Below are 23,476 nucleotides of genomic sequence, written 5' to 3' on the forward strand. Positions count from 1 at the left end.
CTCACTATTATGAGTGTTGACCTTTACTATGCAAGATTATTTACTTAATAAAAAATAAATAAAAGTCAGAGGGATGTTTATATATTTCACTTCATCTTTGTAAATTATACTCCATAATGAGACAAGAAAAAGTAGTTTTGTGGCGACATCTAGCGGTCATATCACAACACTACACTTTCTAACTTTCTGGGGATGCACAATTAATTTCCTAACCTTGTCTATTAGCCTCCTACAAAGCACACTGATATACAGGATTCCCTTTTGGAAATTATATGGGCCCCTCTCCAGCTATGGGAGCCCAAAACCATAACCACATATCATCTTATAAAGAACAGCACTGACTGGTGGTGGATTTTGCACAAAGACCTGGTGGATTTGGAATTAATTTGAGTATTTTATTTATATTCTTTTAAACGAACTCGCATGGATGCCGTGTGCAGAAAACAAGTTTGAAAAGGTAGGCTACATTTCTTTTTGCTCTGAATCAAAGTTACACTGTTCCATTGCCTGAGGACGCCAACCAGGAAGGAACCATTCATACCGCCGCGGGGGTGGCTGATTCATTCAAGATTACCCTCTAACTGCTAGGGTGGCGAGTTAACGATACGCAAGTCTTAACACCGACCAAATAAAAATAAGACAAACTCCATACATGGAATATAGAAATAACAGGCTATTTACGTCCCGACAGAACGCATTTCAACATTTTTCCCCGTAAAGAATAACATGGTCTGTTCCCTCTTCCATCCAGTTCTCTTTAGTGTTTGCCAATGTCGGAGGTGTAACTGGGGTCTGGCCCTGGACAAAGGTAAAAAAATACACTAATATATTTGTCCCTTTGGTGTTGGGTTGTCTCTGGGTTATTAGGCACGCCGTCGTCAGTCCGTGTATGCTGTTGTGGTGGACTGAAATTCCCCAGACTTTGGCGGAGGATGGGGCGGTACGGAGATGCTAGCAAGAGAGGGGTGCTCGGCCGTTCAGCCATGATGAGCGCTAACCGGCTAAACTAGCGTTTCTGGAGGCGACCAGATAGCATATATACACCAGTAGAAATCATGCTGACATATTCGTGACAGCATGCATTGCTCGCCAGTACTGTTGGTCTGGTTTTTGGTAGCTGACACTTGCTGGAAATGGCGTTTTGCTCGTTGGTAACGTTAGCTTCCTGCTAAGCTGCTGTCGGTGCTGTAGTGTAGGTTCAGGGGTTGCAGACAAACCTTGCAGCCCTGTCAGTCAAGCCCGGCGTAACACGACCTCCATATTCAACTTACTGTCACACGCATTCGGGGTTGCTGCCTGTCTGGCTGTTATTATATCTGTGCATGTTGGTGGGAGAGAGAGCAAGCAAGATTGTGAACATAAGGGGCAAGGAAAAATCTACTGCATACAATGCATTAAGATCACAAATCAGAGTAAAATCTGCTTTTTATTTTGTGCATTTAGTCGATATAAGTTGCTTCTTAGACATGGCACTGCTCTGTTCACTCTGTCCAACCATGGCCCTCAGCTGTAAACACTGGACATGACTCCCATTAAAACAGTATTCATCTGAGAACAGTCTCCATATAAACTTTCGACTAAAGAATACATGTTGTTGTGCTATCAATGAAATGATGATGTAGTTTATTTAATTTGTCCATCAGCTGTAGATGGCAGGTGCAGAACCAGCATTGCATGAAGTGACAGGGGTTCCGTTATGGGTCTGACCCTTTGCCCTGACATCTGTGGAGTGTGGGGACGTGAAACGAATTTCCCATCAGTGCCTGCCACATAATACTGTGAACCACCAGTGGAGACATCTTGGCAAATTGTTATGATACCATTTCTATAGCCTACTGTTTGAAATTCAATTCTTTTAATTTTCACTTACTCTATCTTCATCTTTAGTGGAAACAAAACACATGGTAGCATATTATGTTACTTGTGTTGTGTGATTATGGGCCATGACCTGTGTGTGCAATTGCAACCACCATAAAATTGCTTTAAACCTGATGGTTGGACCCTCTTTGCTGCTATTGTTATTCTATGTCTACTTATACTCTTTAGTCTCAAATAAAATGTGATTGAGTGTCATTGTCTTGCTCATGCTGCCATCACAGGATTCTCTCCTTTTCCAGTGAGCTTAGCAGCAGTAACATGAGCAAAGCTCCTTCAAATAAAGGTTCATTGTCTGGCTGTATTAGCTGCTAGAGGATCAGAATGTGAGATAGGCGGCTGCTCAGTCTGCTCTCCAGGCTTTGCCAACAGAAATCTGTCAAACGACAGTGAACAGCTTTAAAATTGTTCAAACACTGGTCTGGAATCATGTGTGCTTGAGTACATTTGTCAACAAATGCATGCTTAATGAATGATACTCACTTACTTTGTTTCTCTACACCACTAGTCTGCTTAAAGTAATTTTATTAAAGTCTGTAATTATCTGTGTGTTTTCTAAAAGGCTTAAGATGTATTAATTAGTTGTCTTGTTTGCAGGAATAGAGCATGGCTCAAGTGAAAGTACAGACCTCAGCACCCCTGGCTGGTCCTGGCTTCTCCCCCGGAGTTCCCCAGACGGCCATGGCCAGCCCAGGATCCCTGGGTCTGCAGCCCTCCGTCAACGGCACAGGCCCGGCCCCCACACCCGCCTGCCCTGCTCCTGCAGTCGGATATGGGGACGCCCCTGTGCTTGCTACATCGCCAGGTACAACGCCAACCGAACAGTTTTCCTTCTGGGGAATTGAACTTTACCATTTTGCCATACTTTGTGAACTTAAAGGTGGAGGCATCGATGTTAATCCAAAACACTTTTTGTCAAAATCTGCAAATTTCTACTCAGCATCCGCCACCTGGTTGTACTGTGTGTGCGCTGAAAGAAACCTGTGTGTTTATACACAGCCAAGGCTCCGTTAATGGCTATGTAAACAAAGTGAGTCAAGGGGGCAAGTACTAGCACAGCAACACTTCTCCAACCTATGAGCTACAGGCAGCGTTGGTGATGTTAGTAAAAACAATGCTCTTGGACAGGTAATAAGTCACGCCTGCTGTTGTCAAGGCAAGGCACGTCTGGGGGCAGAGCCTCTAAAAAAAGCAGGAAGGGAGGGTGTATTGGTTTAGGTGTTAAGTAGATATCAACAAAGTTTCTCTGAAATTGTATACTCCACCTTTTTAATTGTTATTCATGATAATGAGTTATGTAGTTATTGTGTAGAAATTGTGTCTACAGTTGTCATATAATATATACTGTCAGTGGTAAAGCCTTGCACTCACTATCAACCCTGGTACACAACCGATGTGATGTGTATCATGTGGCTCTGCAAAAACACATGGGAAGAGAAGGTATTTGCAAACCTGCAGCTCCTGTTCTCTCCACTGACTACTGTTAAACTCTGATAATATTTCTTACCATTGTAATAATGGCACTAAACTATCACCTTAAATCCTAAACACTAACCTGTGAGATCCTGCAGCTTTCAGACAAGTCAAATCTACAGACTACTCATAAAACATTGTAATGACATTTGTGTTATACAACATTTCTGACATGTACATTCTGTAAAAGTGATATGGCTGGTCACTCAATAAAATGTTAGAAATGTGTAGTATCAATAAATAGTCAATATTCATCTATATAATTCTGTCTCTGGTAATTTAACATTGTATTCTGCTGTGCTCTGCTTCAGGCCCACCCCAGGAGAACATGGCAAACCCTAAAGAGAAAACTCCAATGTGTTTGGTGAATGAGTTAGCCCGTTTCAATAGGATCCAACCACAGTACAAGCTCCTCAATGAGAGAGGTCCTGCACATGCTAAGGTGAGGAAATGGGGACGTGAAAATGTGTGCATTGGGATAAAAGGTTCTATTACTTTGAGTGATAGTTCAGTATTTTTTAAGTGGGGTTGTATGGGGTACTGTGTATTGTGTTACCCTATGGAGCTGGCGGTCAGTGCAGTAATTTTAAGGAGTTTAGGGAAGATGTCACTGTAGCAGAAGTCAGCCTTGTACTGTTGCAGAGGGGGCCAGAAGATTTTTTTCCCCCCACACATTCTGTATATACAGTGAAGAAAATAAGTATTTGAACACCCTGCTATTTTGCAAGTTCTCCCACTTAGAAATCATGGAGGGGTCTGAAATTTCCATGGTAGGTGCATGTCCACTGTATGAGAGATAACCTAAAAAGAAAAATCCAGAAATCACAATCTATGATTTTTTAACAATTTATTCGTATGATACAGCTGAAAATAAGTATTTGAACACCAACGTTAATATTTGGTAGAGTAGCCTTTGTTTGCAATTACAGAGGTCAAACGTTTCCTGTAGTTCTTCACCAGGTTTGCACAGACCGCAGGAGGGATTTTGGCCCACTCCTCCTCACAGATCTTCTCTAGATCAGTCAGGTTTCTGGGCTGTCGCTGAGTAACACAGACTTTCAGCTCCCTCCAAAGATTTTCAATTGGATTTAGGTCTGGAGACTGGCTAGGCCACTCCAGAACCTTGATATGCTTCTTACGAAGCCACTCCTTGGTTTTCCTGGCTGTGTGCTTTGGGTCATTGTCATGTTGGAAGATCCAGCCACGACTCATCTTCAATGATCTGACTGAGGGAAGGAGGTTTTTGGCCAAAATCTCACAATACATGGCTGCAGTCATCCTCTCCTTAATACAGTACAGTCGTCCTGTCCCATGAGCAGAAAAACACCCCCAAAGCATGATGCTACCACCCCCATGCTCCACAGTAGGGATGGTGTTCTTGGGATGGTACGCATCATTCTTCTTCCTCCAAACACGCATAGTGGAATTATGACCAAAAAGGTCAATTTTGGTCTCATCTGACCACAAAACTTTCTCCCATGACTCCTCTGGATCATCCAAATGGTCATTGGCAAACTTAAGACGGGCCTTAACATGTGCTGGTTTAAGCAGGGGAACCTTCCGTGCCATGCATGATTTCAAACCATGACGTCTTAGTGTTTTACCAACAGTGACCATGGAAACAGTGGTCCCAGCTCTTTTCAGGTCATTGACCAAGTCCTGCCGTGTAGTCCTGGGCTGATTCCTCACCTTTCTTAGCATCATTGAGACCCCACGAGGTGATATCTTGCATGGGGCTCCACTCCGATTGAGATTGACCGTCATGTTTAGCTTCTTCCATTTTCTAATGATTGCTCCAACAGTGGACCTTTTTTCACCAAGCTGCTTGGCAATTTCTCCGTAGCCCTTTCCAGCCTTGTGGAGTTGTACAATTTTGTCTCTGGTGTCTTTGGACAGCTCTTTGCTCTTAGCCATGCTGAATGTTTGGGTCTTACTGATTGTATGGGGTGGACAGGTGTCTTTATGCAGCTAACGACCTCACACAGGTGCATCTGATTCAGGATAATACAGTGGAGTGGAGGAGGACTTTTAAAGGCCGACTAACAGGTCTTTGAGGGTCAGAATTCTAGATGATAGACAGGTGTTCAAATACTTATTTTCAGCTGTATCACACAAATAAATTATTAAAAAATCATAGATTGTGATTTCTGGATTTTTCTTTTTAGGTTATCTCTCACACAGTGGACATGCACCTATCATGGAAATTTCAGACCCCTCCATGATTTCTAAGTGGGAGAACTTGCAAAATAGCAGGGTGTTCAAATACTTATTTTCTTCACTGTATATGCTAAATTAAAACCTAAATATCCCTTCAATTGTACGCCAAACTGAGATTTTTTTTCACAGCTTTAGTTTGCCGCCAGGCAGCCGTTTATTTTTGTTTTGTTTTGTCTCTTGAATAATCTGCAGTAGCTGTGAGTTGAACAGCTGATAGGGCGGTGTGATACACAAATAAAAAAACTTCTGTTATGCAGCAAACTAAAGCTGTGGACAAAATCTCAGTTTAAAGTAGAATTGAACGGATATTTAGGTTTTAAGTTAGCATTTATATATGTGGAGAACAAGTTTTTCTTCTGGCCCCCTCTGCAACAGTACAAGGCTGACTTCTACTACAGAAACGTCTCCCCCAAAGTCCTTAAAATGACTGCCTATGCCAAAGTACCCCATACAACCCCACTTCAAAAATACTGAACTATCCCTTTATGGCAATGAGTGATTGTCCTGCAATTACACTTATACCAACTACCAATTCACCTTATGAAATTTGAAACAACAATTGGTGAAATTGTTCACGTAGTTTCACGCAGAGGTAATACATGCTTATTTACCATATTTTCCTCCAATAAAGATGTTTCCATTTTTTTTTTCTATTTTAAACAAATGATAAGTGTTAGTCATGCAGTGGAGTACACACAGCTCCTTCCATGTGGGTTCCAGAGGGATGTGGGTAATGTAGTCGCTGTAAGATAACGTGTCTCCCTCTTGGTTGCCACTGTTTCCAGATCTTCACGGTGCAGCTGACTCTTGGGGAGCAGGTGTGGGAGGCGGAGGGCACCAGCATTAAGAAGGCCCAGCACTCCACAGCCGCCAAAGCGCTTGAAGAGAGCGTCCTTCCGAGGCCAGCGCCCCGCTCCCCTAAAGTGGACATCAACAGCAACCCAGGTAGTGCAACTGTGACAAAAAATCTCATCGTGCTTGGTTTACTAAGAATGTGTCTGTGAAAGGATTACCTTTAAAACGACTTATTTCTAATGTTTCAGGACCGACTGACTGGTATCATACAGGTAAACACAAATGGTTATTTTAACTGAGGCAGGTTGATTTGATAAAAGCAATTTTAATGTTTGTTATTAGCATTGCCTGGCTTAATACAGGAAGTGATTTTTTTTTTTCAACTGAAATATTTAGATTTAGCAAAGACTAAGTCAAATTGAATTATGACCTGAAAAAGGTTGAGCTCCTCATTAACGACCATTGTTTCATGGCAGGAAAAAAGGTTGCAGCTCCTACAATTCATACTTTCACTACTTTACCATTTCTGAATAGATTTGTAGCAAAACAGTTTTTTTTATGAAAAGATTGTGCTCATGATTAACATTTTTCCAAATGTAATTAGTTCTTTTGTTATGGATGGTTAAAACAGTTTTCAAATGCTGCTGAGTATGGAAGCTCAATTCACTGATCCAAAAAATCGGAGCTGTTCCTTGAAGGTCGCATTGGTGCCCTCTACTGTTCATATGTTGTAGACCTAAGTGTATTGATGAGATTTGGTATATCCATTTGGAGGGAGATGGGGAGGGCCTCAAATTACTTCAGAGAGCAGCGTTTTTTTTGCTGTGGGACATTACTACTTGCAAATGTAATAAAGAAGGGAAGAAATTTGGCAAAGCATTTGAGTCATGATGAACCCCGCAATGCCTTGGCTCTCCATATATTAATGGAGTGGTTCCATTTTTTGATTTTCTACCTGGAGGAGCTTTGAAGCTGCTGTATATATTTAAATAATCCATGTTTAGAACGGGGCCAGCACAGAACCAGTAAAGCCTAAGTGCATGTTTTATCTCCGGGCCAAAATAATACCATCAGCTCGTCTTAGCTCACCAGCCCTCTGAGGCATTGTAGTGTTAACGACCTCATAGCCAGCTCTTAATGGGATAGGGGAAAGCCCTGTTATGCAACATCAGCGGAGACCTGTGGGATTAGCAGCGCGTTCATAAAACACAGTTAGACGGGTAGGAAGGGTTTTTAAAGTTTTGAAGGTAGAATACAGATATGCTCATATTTCAACATGGTAAAAGTCAGCCCTTCTGGAGAAAGCTTTTTGTCAAAACCAGTGAATATCTCCTCACCTGTGTGTTCGACTGTGCGCTGAAAAAAAAATTGGTTGTTAATACACAGCCTAAAGAAAAAATTGGTCGTTAATACACAGCCTAGACTCTGTAAACTGGTATGTGAACAAAGGGTTTGTAAACAAAGAGGGTCCATTGTAGCTAGAAACATGCCCGTTTACAGAGCCTAGGCTGTGTATTAACACTGAGTTTTCATTTTTTTTCAGCGCGCACACAGTACGGACAGGTAGCGGATCGTGAGGAGATATTCACTGATTTTGACAACAAGCATTCTCCAGAAGGCAAGGCAACTTTATTGGTATTGTACATGTTTTACAATCAAACAACCAAGTATACAGCTTAATAAAATAATATAAAAAGACAATAAATTCACCAACTTAAAACTATTTAAAAAAAGATAATTTACAGGGTGGAATAGACAATATAATTCATTTGACTGAAAAGCAGACAGACTTACACCTCAGACCCTCCTGTGTTGTGTTCTTAAAACTGAATTTGTAGATTCTTAAAGGCCTACTTCACCGGTGGAAATATGAAGGTGCATTGAACTCTGAGATCATATGTAGTATAAATGTGCAAACATTTTAGAAATCGGTTCATCCTAGCCTGAGAAAAGGCAGAAAGAGTGTTTTATGGTCTCACTGTCTAACCCTACATTTTCCCATGTGTGATGTCGCACTAGTAAAATGTAGGGTTAGACCATTTTCAAAGTTGTATCTTCTGATGTCGGATAGCAATATTCATTCATTATTTTGTCCACTTGCTCATTGCAAATTGTCATTACCTTTTTGTTTTTAAACTTTCGTATTTCCTCTCATATTCAGGCAGTATAACACCCACGGTAGAGCTGAATGGCCTGGCCATGAAGAGAGGAGAGCCAGCTATCTACAGGCCTTTGGATCCCAAGCCCATGCCCAACTACAGAGCCAACTACAACTTCAGAGGGATGTTCAACCAAAGGTGAGCTCAAGAAGCTGAAGAAGCTCCACTGCCTAACCGTCGAACCATTTCAATCCCATAGCTCTGCATTGTGTAGACACTGGCTTCATGTTTCAACAATGGGGATAAGGTATTATGATGAGCTTTTCCAGGTGTAGTTTTCTTAACTTAATCATGAATGGCCCTGTCTCACATGTTATTGTTCTGCGACTTCATATATGTCCACACTGGGTTGGACAGATCTGACACAATATATATATTTCTGCACTCCTTAATCACTTGTTAATAATTAGCACTCAGAAGTTTAAACATCCACAAAGCCGTCATAAACATAAGCAGGCAATGACAGCACTTATATTGTAGTTCGCACTTTGCAAGGGGACAGATAATTTAAATGTTAACATTACTGCCACACACACCCCCATGAGATGTTCTAAATGTATCCACTTTGTAAGAGACTTCATTTTAAGTGCCTGACATGCCCGGTGTGGAAAGGATAGGTGGCTAAAACGCAGCGGAGAAGTTGATCTTTGAGGCTCATCCAACATCAGTGTGAACATTGTCTTGATATATTTCGGATGGCTTCAAACTGCATCGTCTCTCTTTGATCCCGCCGGCTCAGATGTGTGTCAGAAGTGGCCCTCCACTCCATATGTTCTCTAAAGTGATGAATGCGGCGCCCTCATGGGGTCCCCATTTGCACTCAGTCTCTGTCAGCGTTCTTTCTTCCCTTCGTTTTCTTTTGCTTTACTGGAGCCATCCAGACATTTCCAAAACTCCATAAAAATGCCACAGAGGTGCAATTAATGATCCACATGCCCCCCCTCCTCCCTCCCATCCCTCAGTGAAGGAATGTTACTTAGGGCTGTGAATGTGTTGCCTAACACAACATCCTGAAAGGGCGAGATGCATCTTTCTCCTATGTTTAAAAGCAATGGCATAAAAGTTATCCAAGTGTTACGTCTTCAAATGGTAGGCTCGGTGTTTGTGACCGCCCTTGTGAAATGACAAATTGGTATAAATATTATTTTACAATGGTAGGTTATCGTGTAACTGGTGTTCCAAATATTATGATGACGTTTAAAATATGTTAGCAAACAGACGTAAGTTGTGTATACAGTTTACAGAAGCTGAGTTGTGTGGCTCCAGTGTGCACGCTATTGCCAAGAACATGGCAGATTTAATAAAGCTAGTCTAGGTTAGTTTGTTACACATTGACTTATTTTGCAGGAGATCATAACGATTCCCTCCAGGTGGCAGTGTTTCCTCATTTTAAGAACGCCACAGTGGCTGATTCCCTAAGGTTATTGAGCACCCATTTTGTAACAGGCAAGGTAGGAATGTGGCAATTTTATATAGGTTTTCATAAGTATGGATCTCTGCAGTGTTTTGCATGCAAAGCTTTTTGCTTGATAGATCAGAGAAACCCACAAGACAGCGCATGCTCGGCTGTTTTGCTTTTTTTACATCAACTTTGGCTCATTAAAGTCCTACGGTAAGGTATTCTGAAGCCAAACGTGTGGGATTTATTTTTAAAATGTGGATATGTTGCCAGAGAAAAGTCTGTGCTTCAGTCGCAGTGTTGGGTAACCGAGTCTAGTCAGCAGACGGTCCAGCATCTGGCTCACATCTTCCACTATGTGATGCATGCAGGAACAAACAGGCGGTGAAAGACAAATGTCTAAGGGCTAAAGGAGAAAATCTGTTTTCCAGCATCTGTCTGTCAATGTCATATGTCACAGTGATGGGTTTTCTAAGAGACAAGCTGTATCTATTCTTCATGGTCTGTTTTGTTTTCTTATGCCACTTAGTGAGGTGTGTGTGTGTGTGTGTGTGTGTGTGTGTGTGTGTGTGTGTGTGTGTGTGTGTGTGTGTGTGTGTGTGTGTGTGTGTGTGTGTGTGTGTGTGTGTGTGTGTGTGTGTGTGTGTGTGTGTGTGTGTGTGTGTGTGTGTGTGTGTGTGTGTGTGTGTGTGTGTGTGTGTGTGTGTGTGTGTCACCGACTGACTACAAGTGGGAGTGTATATTATCCCAAGGTCACTTATGTTTTCAGTAGGTCCCTGTCTTTCAGTGAAGTCAAGCCCTGTATTAATTGAAGCGAGACCTTCTGAATATGAATTCTCTTCATCAGATGACTGACTGTGTGGAGGAGTGACAGGCCATATCCACAATCAGTCACCTTAATGATGCTGGAGGGAAAGGAAGGTTTCCATATGCCCATGTCCTTACCTATTATGATGAATAAGAGTGGTCCGGAGTCATGTTGATGGAAAATCTTCCAATTAAAAGGGCAGCCTGGCTCTGATCCATCAGCGCTCTAATCACCACCAAGACCAGTATTGATTCATTCAGAAAGTGCCCTGATGAGAAACTATGGCGATAATAAGAAACGTGCATTTATCAGCGTCTTAATGAATCTTATTTATGGTGACGGGGCCTGTGCATAATTTCTTATCATCCAAGTCCACGTTTAAATTGTCGATTCGTCTCTCTGTTATCCTGCAGTCATAACCACACCATTGTTCATTCCTCAGACATACTCAGAATGACGTGTGTTTTTCAGCCTTATTCAATCAGTTCCAGTGTTGCTGTGAAACAATCACCACGGCCCAAAAGGATTCACGTAAACCATCATTGAATGAGGAAAATATTTTTGTTATCAAGAATTGCGGTTACATCAACTTTTTTTTTTTTTTTTTTTTTTTATATATGGACAATCCCCGACTCCTGTGTTATCGTTGGAACACCTGATTCCAGTGACTCATGCACTGCGCTTCCTCGGTCTACCCATGGCGCTCCCAGCTTTCCTTGTCCCATGGGGGCGGGGGCGCGTGCATCCTGCATTCTGTTAGAGTTGGAATTTGGATAGGACTTTCCCTGTTAGAGCAAAGCAGAGCGGTCAGAATGCCGCCCACCCAGTGCCTCATTTGTTTATGGCCATAGCATTATGTCAGCTGGAAGGACAGTGGGCTGAATGACTGGGGGTGCTTTGCTCTGTGACATTTCCTCCTGTGATGATGTTCAGATACCGAGCTGGCCCGTTAGTGCTTTCTCTGCAGGAAACCCAGAGGAAAGTGGGTCACCTGTGCTGCAGATGATTCAATCACTACCTACTACCTACATTAAAGGTGGAGTCAGAGATTCTAGGCTGTGTATTAACACCAGAACTTTTTTTCTTTTTCAGCGCAAACACACAGTACAGTAGTGAATTGTGAGGCGATATTTACTGATTTTGACAAAAAAGCAGGTCAAGAACACAGCCATAGTGCATTGTATAACCCTCTGACACTATTATGAAAAAAATGGAGAGAAAACACAGTTGACAACAACACTGTTTATGCGTTAGCTAAATGTGTAAATAGTCAGCTGTATGCTAAAATGTAGGCCATATCAGCTTTACAAGTAGCCTGGAATTCCAGACCCATATTTAGAACGATAGAGGGTCTGGCCACGATCAGTAAGTAATTCCCAACTCAAGGGGCGGCTCCTACTCATGCATTTCAATTGCCACTGCACACAATTGGATAGCACTACAACCATTCAGAGCAATGAACAATGTGACGTATTAAGCTTCGTTCCTTTAGCGAACAGCGGGATTAACTGTTAAATTAAACCTTTGCCCAGGTAGGTTGGCAAAACAGAACATTCCTCTTAGTTGCTAATGAACGATTTGTGTGCCATCTTCCAAATCGTAAAGGGTCGAGGCCAAAGCCGTCTCAAACTCAAACAACATATACGCAGCCATCTTTGATGTTTACTATCACAGCTTCAACGCCGCATACACTGCACTGTCGTCATCCGGTTACGTCCGCCCCTGAGCACCATACATAGGGCTCTGGCATGCCCCTATCAGAAAGAACGATTTGATTGGTAGCTCAGGATTTCTTGACATATTTAATGAGCTTCAATGGAGAGTGTCCAGACCAACAGGCGCAGCAAATTTAATTTGCCAGCGCCTAGCGGCAGGTCTGGATTTCCAGTCTTCTTTACAAGGTGATAATATGCCAATGTTGTGTTGACAGCTTGTTGTGCTGAAATACCACCTTAAAAAATCAATTATAAATGTATAAGAAAAAATCTATAATTCAAATGGCGATTTAGCCTCAAACAGTGTTGTTGACAACTGTATTTTCTCCCTATTTTTTCATAATACTGTCAGAGGGTTATACAATGCACAATGGCTGTGTTCTTGACTTGCTTCATAACTATATTGCAGTGTCCTTGTAAAATCAATGAAAACCTTACATATTGTGTGTGTGTGTGTGTGTGTGTGTGTGTGTGTGTGTGTGTGTGTGTGTTCCCGAAGAGACAGTTGCCATGGAAAGATACCTTGAAAAGTGAATACCCTTTTCATGCTTGCAAGACATTTCAATAACAACAGTAAAACTGTAACACACACACACACACACACACACACACACACACACACACACACACACACACACACACACACACACACACACACACACACACACACACACACACACACACACACACACACACACACAGTGTGCTTTGTCATCTACATCTCTAATTGGGTCAACCATACTCCCTGAAAAGGCAAAGCTGCCCATGAGCGCTTTTCTATATTCAACATTTCCTCTCATCTCTTCCTATGTGGCCGTATCAGATGTCCCCTTAGGTCCTGTACACACAAGCTGTCGCCATTCTTTTCCTTTCTCACACTTTCAAGTTTTTTTTATGTGTGTGTGTATATATCTCTCTCTCTCTCTCTCTCTCTCTCTCTCTCTCTATATATATATATATATATATATATATATATATATATATATATATATATATATATATATATATAAACGCAACACTTTTGTTTTAGCTTCTATTTTTCATGGGCTTAACTCAAAGATCTAAAATGTTTTCTATATACACAAAATAACCATCTCTCTTAAATATTGTTCCCTGGAAAAAGAGTCTTCCCCCCAGACCCCCCCATTAAAGCGAAACTGCACATTTCAGAGTGGCCTTTTATTGTGGCCACTATAGGGCACACCTGTGCAATATTCATGCTGTCTAGGTGGGATGGATTATCTCGGCAATGGAGAAGTGCTCACTAACACAGATTCAGACAAATTTGTGAACAATATTTGAGAGTTGGTTATTTTGTGTATATAGAAAAAGTTTTAGATTTGAGTTGAGCACATGAAAAATGGGAGCAAAAACAAAAGTCTTGAGTTATATATTTTTGTTCAGTGTATATAGGGCAAAACGGGGTAATCTGAGCCACTTTTTACATTTGCTCCCCTCTAAGCGAGCTAAAATGATTTATCACTCAAATTTACACATTTCCCATTAATTCAGGATGTTTCCTAGAAATGGGCATCAGCAGAATTTTTTCAAGACAAAGGGCAGTGAAAATATGATTTGTTTTAAAAAAAAGTTGTCATTTGGCTCACTTTACCCCAGCTGTGGGGTAAACTGATCCACTTACTTTTTCCACTCTGAAACTACCATAACAACACATATTGTAACAGTAAGAAATGTCGGACTAGTAAAAGAATGATGGGGTTTGGTCAATTAAGCAAAGCAAATTTTCTAAACACTTGAAAGTAACTCTGAACAAAATAAAATACAACATATTATAATTCAAAAGGTTTAATAAGATTCAAATTAAAGATAGAACCAGTTAGATTAGAACACAGTCTGGGGACCCTTAGAGCTACACAGGACCCTTAGAGCTAGCTAGTGTCTGGGGGTCAAAGCATAGGAAAATCAGAACCAGCAAGAACAGCCTGGGACTCAGAACACAGGAGAAGACCCAACTGGATTATAACATCAGCCTGTCATACTCTACAACTAGGCCTACTCTACATTCCAGCCCTGAAGGTTACAGGGACAGATGAGAAGGTGGTCTTTCCGTGTGGTTGCCCCAGGTCGTCTTCCTGGTGTATTTCCTTGGCATGATGGCTTTTCTACAATGTGTATGACATTAAAATAAAACATATGTCATGTAATATTACATTAAAATATGTTTAAGACTAAACTTAACTTGCATTTGGCTCACTTTCCACCACCATTTGAGAAAAAACTACCTCTCTTAGCATTTCAGGCTAATCACATGGTTTCATATGTTGGTAGTTCATCAACACGTATGATAGAAGTTTTTCTATGTGAATACATTTGCTTTGGCACAACAGTTGATTAAGTTGACAGCAAGAAAATTTACTTTTACATGCAAAATACCTATTTTGGTGAAAAAAAACATGCTTACCACAGCACCATGAGGTCCTCTCTTTCAGGGCCATGGGGAAATGAGAGGGGCTTGAAAACATATATCTCACATGACCACAAATGTTTTCCGTTGCCTAGATACAGGGGGTGGCTCACATTACCCGATGCCTCAGATTCCCCCGTTCTCCCCTATATATATATATTTTTTTTTTGGTTAGCTTACTGGCCTGTTGGGCTTTGGAACCTCATTCAGCCTAATCGAGACACTGTGTGCTCTTTCTTCTACTCAGGCATGCATACCACAGATATAGTTTATCTTATCCATCCCATCATCAGTGCTGTCCGATAACAAAAGGGAGCTGCCAAAGCCCACAAGATAGAGACTTCAGAGGAATACATTTTTTTTTAAATTGCATTATATTTTTTATTTATCACCACATATCTGGGTAGATACGTAAATCAGACGCATTCACGCAGATAGTTCATAAATCACAGCGAGAGACACGCCAGTACAAAGGATAATCTGCCCAAATTGTACAAATGGGTGTAAACTCATAAAGCAGTGTTTTATTGAGGAGACTTAGGGTGGAGGAGTGGAATACAGGTCCAACATAAACAAATGCTTAGAATGATTTGTGCTAACAGACTCAGTGACACAGAAGTCTGGTCTCTCTTTTCATCTCCCCTGCTAGGAGTGGAGATTCCTGTTTGTGTATCCCTGTGTGTCCTCCTCTCCTCTTCTGCCCTTGATGTATTGAATGTAAAATGGACCCGAGGACCACTTTGTACCAAGCAGGTTACATCAGTGGAAATACCTATTCGTAAATCTGCCTTTCAGTATGTTGGGCAGGGTGAGTCAAACAACTTAAGTGGGCTTCTTCACAAGAACTCACTCCTGTGTTTTTGCACAAATACACACCCAGGAAATTTGACCCTTCTTTTTTTCATTTTAGTACTCACATTTTTTTTTTCACCTCCCGGGTAGCTGTGCAAAAATGGTGTTGAGTAGTAAATGGCTGTCAAGAGAACACAAGTCAACCCATCTGACAACGCCACTTCTCCATTTCCCATGAACTCCTGAACAATATATTTTATCACATTCGAACCCCCGTTTTGGCAAATACCCGCTACTGTTCCTTCACTGCTTCTTCTATTAAAATTCTTCCTTAATCGATTCCATATATATATACTCCTATAGTGGTTTGTGCCCTCATTTAGAATCTTGGGATGACCCTTAATGCATTAATGCTATGAGAATGCAGAAGCATCAAACCTCTGTATCCTTACAAAAGAACAATTGAAAAGCCCTTTTCCATAAACGTACATTTTCCAGTCCAAAGTGTACCACCAGTTCCTGTGACTCTACTCTCTCCACCTTAGTTCCTGTCATTCTGACAGGGAGACACGGTCTTAGGTCTTGACCACATTTTGAACTTAGTCCACATCACAATCAGCAAACTTGGTTGGATATTTCACTGGAAGAAGAGAGATGAAGAATACAAAAATATCATAAATCTACAGATGACAAACTCCTACTCAGTTTACTTTGGTTTGAATCGCACCCCCAGTAGACGCACGGTTTGACAACGCATCTTCGTCTTTAAGGGCTCACATTGCCGTATTACTGTTTGGAGACCTGTCATCTTTCATCATTTCTACGACTATTTCGGAGCGAGGGGAAAGTCAAAACAAAGTTTGTTCTGTTAAGCGATGCTGCTCTTCTTCTTTGGTGGTCCCACCAGTTAAGAGCTTGCGAGGAAATGGAGGGGAATGTGAGCAACTGTATTCCACATTGAGTAATTGGTTTGTGTTGCGTTCTCAGCAAAAGAAAACCACACTTCAGCTTTAAAAATCCATATTTTAAGGCTCTCATGGTGTCATGTTTTGTTGCATGTCTGAGTTTGACGACCATTGTTCGCTCCTAAATTAATCCAAATAGAGAGAATTGAAATATAATCATCAATTTTTTAATGATTAATGAGCCGAATATCCTATTTTGGGTGGTCAGTGGTTATTGATATGATATTTCTGCATACATTTTCAGGGTGTTACTAAATACAAGCATTTAAAAAGACATTAGCCAATCAAGACGAAGCATTTATCGGGCAGCAAAATGTGTTGAATGTCCTGAGAGATGTCTGTAACAAAAGACAAGGACCAATCATTTGCATGGAGAAAAGGCTTCAATAGAAACCAGGTGAGAATACATTGGCAATAACAAATTCACATGATTTATTTTTAGAAAATGGCACAGAAGCATTTGGATTTTCTAACGCAAAGCAATGTGTTTTCCCGTCTTAATGACAACTGACATCAAACAGCAGGTCCCTGTGTTATATTCTTAATGAGGACAGCAGGGTTTGATTTTTAGACTGATCTCCAGCCAGCCATTCCCCTCATCCTGCCAAGTCTTCACAGTTGGCACTAGCAGGGCAGGAGGGTTAATAAGTTTTTCTTTATTTTTTATTTTTTTGCTATGTCACAGAAATGCACACATGGTGTTATTTTCTGTGAACATTGGCAACTAGTCTTCTGTTACTCACTGATATTTTTGTGTGCTTAAGGAGTCAACATTGTTCACGCGATGCCTGTTTCTAGTCATATGATGAGAGAATCGACTTATTTTCCAGTGGTTGCTTTTAGCACTTAATGAAATCAGCCCTTGTTTTTTTCTAACCTAATAAGACCATTTGCATTTCTTTTTTTTTCCTGTAGCGTGCTACTTGTCAGTTAGACCACTGTATATCTATCGTGTTTGGAAATGATACTTGATGTACCCCTATGACTCAGCAATAAAGTCTGACAGGAGAGCCGGGATCGGTTTACACGGGGCTTTGACTTCCCGTGAGCCAGTCATGGAAGGAGAGGGCACAGAGACAGCGCACTGATTACAGAGCTTGCACAAAGAAGAGCTTTAATCTCGTGTTCAGAATTGAAACCACAACAAACAGTACAAACAATGAGCGCTGTCAGATTGGGCAATTTAATTAAAAGAAGTTATGAAACCTCTGTTTTTTTTGTCTGCAAGCAATTCTTGATAAATAGCTGTTGTCGGTAAAGGCAGTGATATGAATAGTCCATGTGAGACACACCAGCTGTCTGCTGCACATAGACACAGCAGCAGCTAAACTGGAGGGATATGAGGTAAGAAAATACATGGCCCCCCATGAGAGACTTTAATGAAAACCTACAGAATGCAAGCTTTGGTTATATTAAACTAGAGGGGGAGCTATTAGGGACCGGTTGAAAGCCTCGGAAGGGGAGCCAACATACGATTGACTTCAGGTTTGCACTTATTGCATTTTAGGCCTGACAGATTTGATGTGTGTTGGTAACAAAGTCCCTTTGAATATTCATCATCATCTTTTACTTCAACAGAAAATTCAACTTCTAACACTCCGACACAAATGGCCTGACAACACATAAACTATTTAAATGATTCACCTTACAGTGAATGAATGCAGCATCTCTGAGTCAGAGCTGCCTCAGGGGACGTCTCATTGAATTACATTAGCTGTGGTTTCCCGAAGACCGCTACAGTTCTCACACACATAGTATCCCATTATCACTTTGAACCTGTTTGTTTGCACTTTCAGACGCCCTTTAGCACTGTCTGTCTCTTCTATAAACTGGTGCATGATAATCATGTGAAGGTTAAGCTCAAGTTTAAAACCTTTAACCTTTTTCTTGTTTGTATACAGATATTTAGTCAATGAATTGTTACACACTCATAATTCACTGTGTGAGAGTGTGTGCACTTTTGATCATCAGTTCTGTTGACACTATAAGCTTCTCTGTGTGTCGAAGACCTATGGTGGTTGTCATGGTCTGTTTTTGGGGGAAAAATTGCTAATCCGCTATATGAAATAGCTTCCAAGACCTTTATTAAACTAAAAACAGGCTACATTTCATTACTACTAGGTTTCAACAGGCTATACAAGACAAGTATAATATTATATCATTTGCATTTAGCTGATGTCATTTCAAAATGATTAAAGAAAGAAAATGAACTACACAACTTATAATACAATCAACCAACGTTGGCCTTCTTGTCAACAGTATCATCATTACCATTACTAATTTTATTTTTCATGTATTATAAACACCACTTGTAATACTTCAGGCGAAAACTCAGAAATTGACATTTTGGGTTTGAATCAACCTTAATTTGTGGTTTTGTGTTTCGTGTGGGGGGCTACATGGAAAATGATTGCCTAACAATCGATTAACATTTTCTAGAAATCCACAGATCTATCATCGGATAGAATCCTTTTCTCCAATGTCCATTAGTGGTTTCTATCGTCAGACTGGGTCCAAGGAACTTTGAATGCCGTGACAGTTGGTGTTTTGAGCGCTGTGTTTACTTGACTACATGGGCTGTTTTCGCACGCCACTTTGTATTTTGGACACTAGCAGTTGCATGAGGCAGAGGTGAAGCAAAGCAATCAATGATGGACACAGGGAATGAAGAATGGATGTTGGGAGGGAGAGAAAAACACGAAGAGGTCTGACAGGAGATTGGAGGAAAGTACAGCTGGTGGAGGAGTGAGCCTGTCCAAGAATTTGCATCCCACACACAAAAAAACAACAACACTTGTCACCCCTTTGCACCAATTGTTTCTATATAGAAGCAATGCACAAACAAACTTAAATTACTTTAAAGCTACCACCACAGAAGCATGAAAATTCAGACAGCGTCAGAAATGCAAGATCAAAATCCGACAATACAGTGCACATTTAGAAACCACAGGCAAGCTGACATAATGATGCTTCCACCGTGAAAATGTCTCAACTTCTTTTTCCATGTCGGTACTTCACTATGTCCAAACTTTCCTCTACTGAAGCTTTTTTTGTGTGTGTGTGTGTGTTTGTTTTTCTTTCTTTTTTCTATAGAAGTGCTGACAAGACCACCAAACCTTGTTTATTGTTGCACTACTCTTTTTCCCCTTTTTTATAGATTTTTCTTTAAATGACAAAGATGAGTACACCAACAAAGAACAACAAATAAAACCTAGGAACACAGACCAATACAAATAACAGCCTAATCTCACAACCAATTTTGAAGTCCATTATCACTTCACCACCATTCCAAGGAAAAGTAACAGAAACCAGCAAAAATAAATGCCAATCAACAAAATATCTACCATAAATGCCCCCCCCCCCCACACATGCACGCACACGCTTGAGGATCATGACTTTTTATTGTGCTACATGATCAAATCACTAAGTTGCATGAACATGACCTTTTGCATATTGTAGTATCCAATGCATACTTAGATTCCTGTGAGTGGTAAGTAGTATAGGTGACCACCACTGTCGTCTCTAACAACCATCACAGTTGATTGGATTGATTAGCATATCGAAGACAACATTTGATTTGATGTCCTCCCATGGGCAGTGCGCCAGATTTATGACCACAAGGAAGAGCTGCATTGCTGGATTTCATCTCTGCAGTCGTCGCACACGTTCACAGGCCAAAGCTGCGGAAGTTTTCACTGTTCCGTTTACACGATACCATCTGCAACTGGTCTTCAGTGTCTTGTGTTAAGTTACAGGCCACATATTTTCAGTTTGTTTCCATAAAACTTTTCCCAAGCTCTTCGTATCACTTTCTGTTTGCATCTTATTTTGTATGCTTCAACTATGAAACAAAAACTCTGAGGGGGTCAGCATAGAATACATAAACAATTGTACATCACTAAAAATGATGGACGATTTCCAAAAAAAGGCAAGCAACAACACATTTACTCTATATGATTCATTATTATTATAATGAACTTAAATATTGATAGAATTTACCTGACGTCACTTTGTGTAATATTGTATGTTTAGGCAGTCGTAACCTGCTTAGTTTGGGGAACAGATGTAGCAAATGCAGTAAGAGCGAAAGAGCTGTGTTTTCTTAAATAGTTTCTTGCTGGAAAATAATTTCCAGTTGAAATGTCACCCTTTTCATTTATGGTAATAATTGCAAAACCTTATCTACCATTTCCAAATAGGACTGTGTGTGGGCTCAGAAACTCCTTTGAAAGCGCCGTCATCGTGCGTTCATGCATTAGTCTTTGAATGATTAGGATGAAACAGTAACCTTAACTAACGTGACTCACATTAAAGCCAGCACCAGGGACGCTACTGACCTCAAAGTCAAATTCATTACCCAACGGTAAACGCTGATGAATTATCATTTGATTGAGTTGCATGTTTTTTCATTCATCTCAGAGCAACAGGAGATACACATACACTGAGCAAAGACACAGTATTCCGTATTTTTTTCTTTGCCTTTCCGCAGTCTCCACACCCTCCCTACAGGTGTCCTGGTCCAATTCCCCCTCTGTTGTCATAATAATAACAAAAATAATAATTGATAACAGGCAGCTCCAGCCAGCATGTACTGATTTTTTTTTCGTGCTGGCCACAGAGCACTGACGTGATTTTTCCTGCCTTTCTTGTCTGCATGATTTGGATGCGTGCGTGCGTCCGTGTGCTCGTCTGTGTTCTTGGCTGACTCGCGTGTGTGTAAGCCACTACTTTCCCACGTTGTGAAGTAGGGTCTCCCACAGGCCTCCCTCCGTGTCTCTCTCTCCCTCTCTCCCTCAGTCTCCCTCTTCTCTCTTTCTTATCCCTCTCTCTCCTTCTCTCTGCACCTGTACTCTGCGCTCCAGCCCCAGCTGCTCCCATCTGGGCTCAGCGCTGTTGGCTGGAGCCCATGTTGCACTTGGCATGTCCTCTGAGACCCTGGGGCCACACTTGACGTGCGAGGGCCAGGCGGGCCCCCGCCCAGCCAAAGGCTCCCGCGGCCAGGAGGAGCTGAGAGCAGACGGGACGAGAAGGAGGGCTGTGCGGCTGGAGGAAAGACCGGCTGGAATTCTGGGAGTAAAATGCTGACTCACTGTTAGGGCCCGCTGAGCAGGAGTTTTGAGGAAAGACATGAGGACAGAGAAGAAGGGAGGAGATGTTCAGAGAAATGACAGATGTGTTGTTAATCGTTATTCCGTTAATTGTTACTGTAAATTAGGAGGAATTGTTTCTGGTATTTCCTGGTGGGGGAAAAAACGAATTTCGACATTTAGATTCAGGGGAATTTAAACAAGTCCCAGGTTTTCCCATCTTGCCTTTAATCTTTGTAGTTTCTATCAGTTGTGATAAAGCTTACTCACCAAACATGGCAACATGACTCAGTGGAGACTGAAAAGGCAAGAGTGCCGAATCATTTAGATGATCAGGCCGGTTGTAAAAAAGCATACAATTGATTCACTTTAACTACCACTTTATTTGGAGGTCTAATCTTAAGTGAGCGCACCTGAAGATACAGGCACCGTTTGAACAATTTCTTAAGTCCATTCCAGACCTCCATTGAATCTGTGATTGAAGTGTTTTTTTTTTGCTTTGGTGATTGCCTGACTTTTTCTAGTCTAGCCCCTCCATTAGGTAGACTGTTTTTGTTTCAAATGGCTAGACCAATATTGACTGGATGACCATGATATTTGTTTCAGATATCCATGGGGGACCAAATAACCTTAGTGGATTAGATGTATCAACTCTTGGATGGATTGCAATTCAATTTGGAACACACATTCATATCCCCCTTTGGATTAATCATAATGTAAATCTGTCTAGAACCTTGTGTAATAAGAAACCAAGTGAATGGCATTCCCATCAGCTTCATATGTACATTGTGTTAAGTGCTAATTAGCTAGTTAGCATAAGCTAAGTTGGTAAACATGATAAACATTATACCTGCTGCTATTTGATCTCATTCATTTAATATAGAGGTATGTATACATGGCCAATGTTCTAGTTATCAAACATATAAAAAGGCACATGTTGGACTGTTGTTGTACATGGCTCTATGACTTGAGATCTCTTCATTTAATGATGTGCATGTGTGCGGTTGAAAAGGAAAATACACAGGTTTTCCTGTCCCACAGATTCAAGCTTCATGATTTCTTTTAGCTTCTTGGGTTCCCCAAATTCCAATCAAGTATTGAATCTCACGGCTGCTGCAGCGCCAAGTAGGATGTTGCGGTGCAGCTGAAAAATGAATAGATATGTACGCACGCAGAAAAGGATTTCTGTAAAGCTTGTTTTAATTTTCATCAGCATGTAGGAAATAAACTCCATTTAAAATATTGAATACGGTTTGGCACCAGACTCTACTAAGACACTGCTGCTTCCCATGTGTGTCCTTCCTTATATGTTTGCAAAGAAGAAAGAGGACAGGGAGACGGATTTGAAAAAGTTCTTGTTAGCTTTCCCACTATTTCTCTTCCCTTGTCCGCGATCCAGCAGACATTCTCAGCCCTACTCCCCCTGACCCAGGAGGGGGGTATGACACACGCGGACTCACAGACCTCTAAATCGTCTCGGTGACGGCTCAGTCCCGCTCTGTCACGACCCGAAGAAAGAGAGGAAAATCTATGTTCGGGGCCAGAAGAAAGAGAAGACGATATATGTGTCCCTGTGCTTTGTCTGGCATCACTGAGCTCGGATTCAATTGCAAGACATTAGTCAAGTGGTCGGCCAACTGGCTATTGTCTAGTAATTGACCCTGATGAAGTGGTGGGCCTTTTAATTTGGGAACTGGGTAAACGGTTTGAATTGATAACTTGGCTCATTTGTAACATACCAAGTTAGGAGTTTTTTTTACAATACA

At 41.2% G+C, this 23,476-nt stretch overlaps 1 protein-coding gene across 8 annotated transcripts in view; it reads left to right on the top strand.

Moving 5' to 3' along the window:
• The first annotated feature begins 757 nt into the window (after positions 1 to 757).
• The window catches only part of stau2 (staufen double-stranded RNA binding protein 2), an 83,747-nt gene continuing 61,028 nt past the window's right edge, over positions 758 to 23,476 (top strand). For 3 of the 8 annotated variants that reach the window (XM_080049894.1, XM_080049897.1, XM_080049895.1), the window contains exons 1-7: positions 758 to 808; positions 2,473 to 2,680; positions 3,660 to 3,790; positions 6,351 to 6,510; positions 6,609 to 6,632; positions 7,904 to 7,978; positions 8,522 to 8,657. In XM_080049894.1, the coding sequence (XP_079906020.1) occupies positions 2,482 to 2,680; positions 3,660 to 3,790; positions 6,351 to 6,510; positions 6,609 to 6,632; positions 7,904 to 7,978; positions 8,522 to 8,657 (725 nt within the window). In that variant the 5' untranslated portion in view covers positions 758 to 808; positions 2,473 to 2,481. The remainder of the gene's footprint in view (positions 809 to 2,472; positions 2,681 to 3,659; positions 3,791 to 6,350; positions 6,511 to 6,608; positions 6,633 to 7,903; positions 7,979 to 8,521; positions 8,658 to 23,476) is intronic. The other 5 variants (XM_080049899.1, XM_080049900.1, XM_080049901.1 and 2 more) reach the window with 3 other exon arrangements.

Source organism: Ammodytes marinus (genome assembly GCF_949987685.1).
Source record: "Ammodytes marinus genome assembly, chromosome: 21".
Lineage (NCBI taxonomy): Eukaryota > Metazoa > Chordata > Actinopteri > Uranoscopiformes > Ammodytidae > Ammodytes > Ammodytes marinus.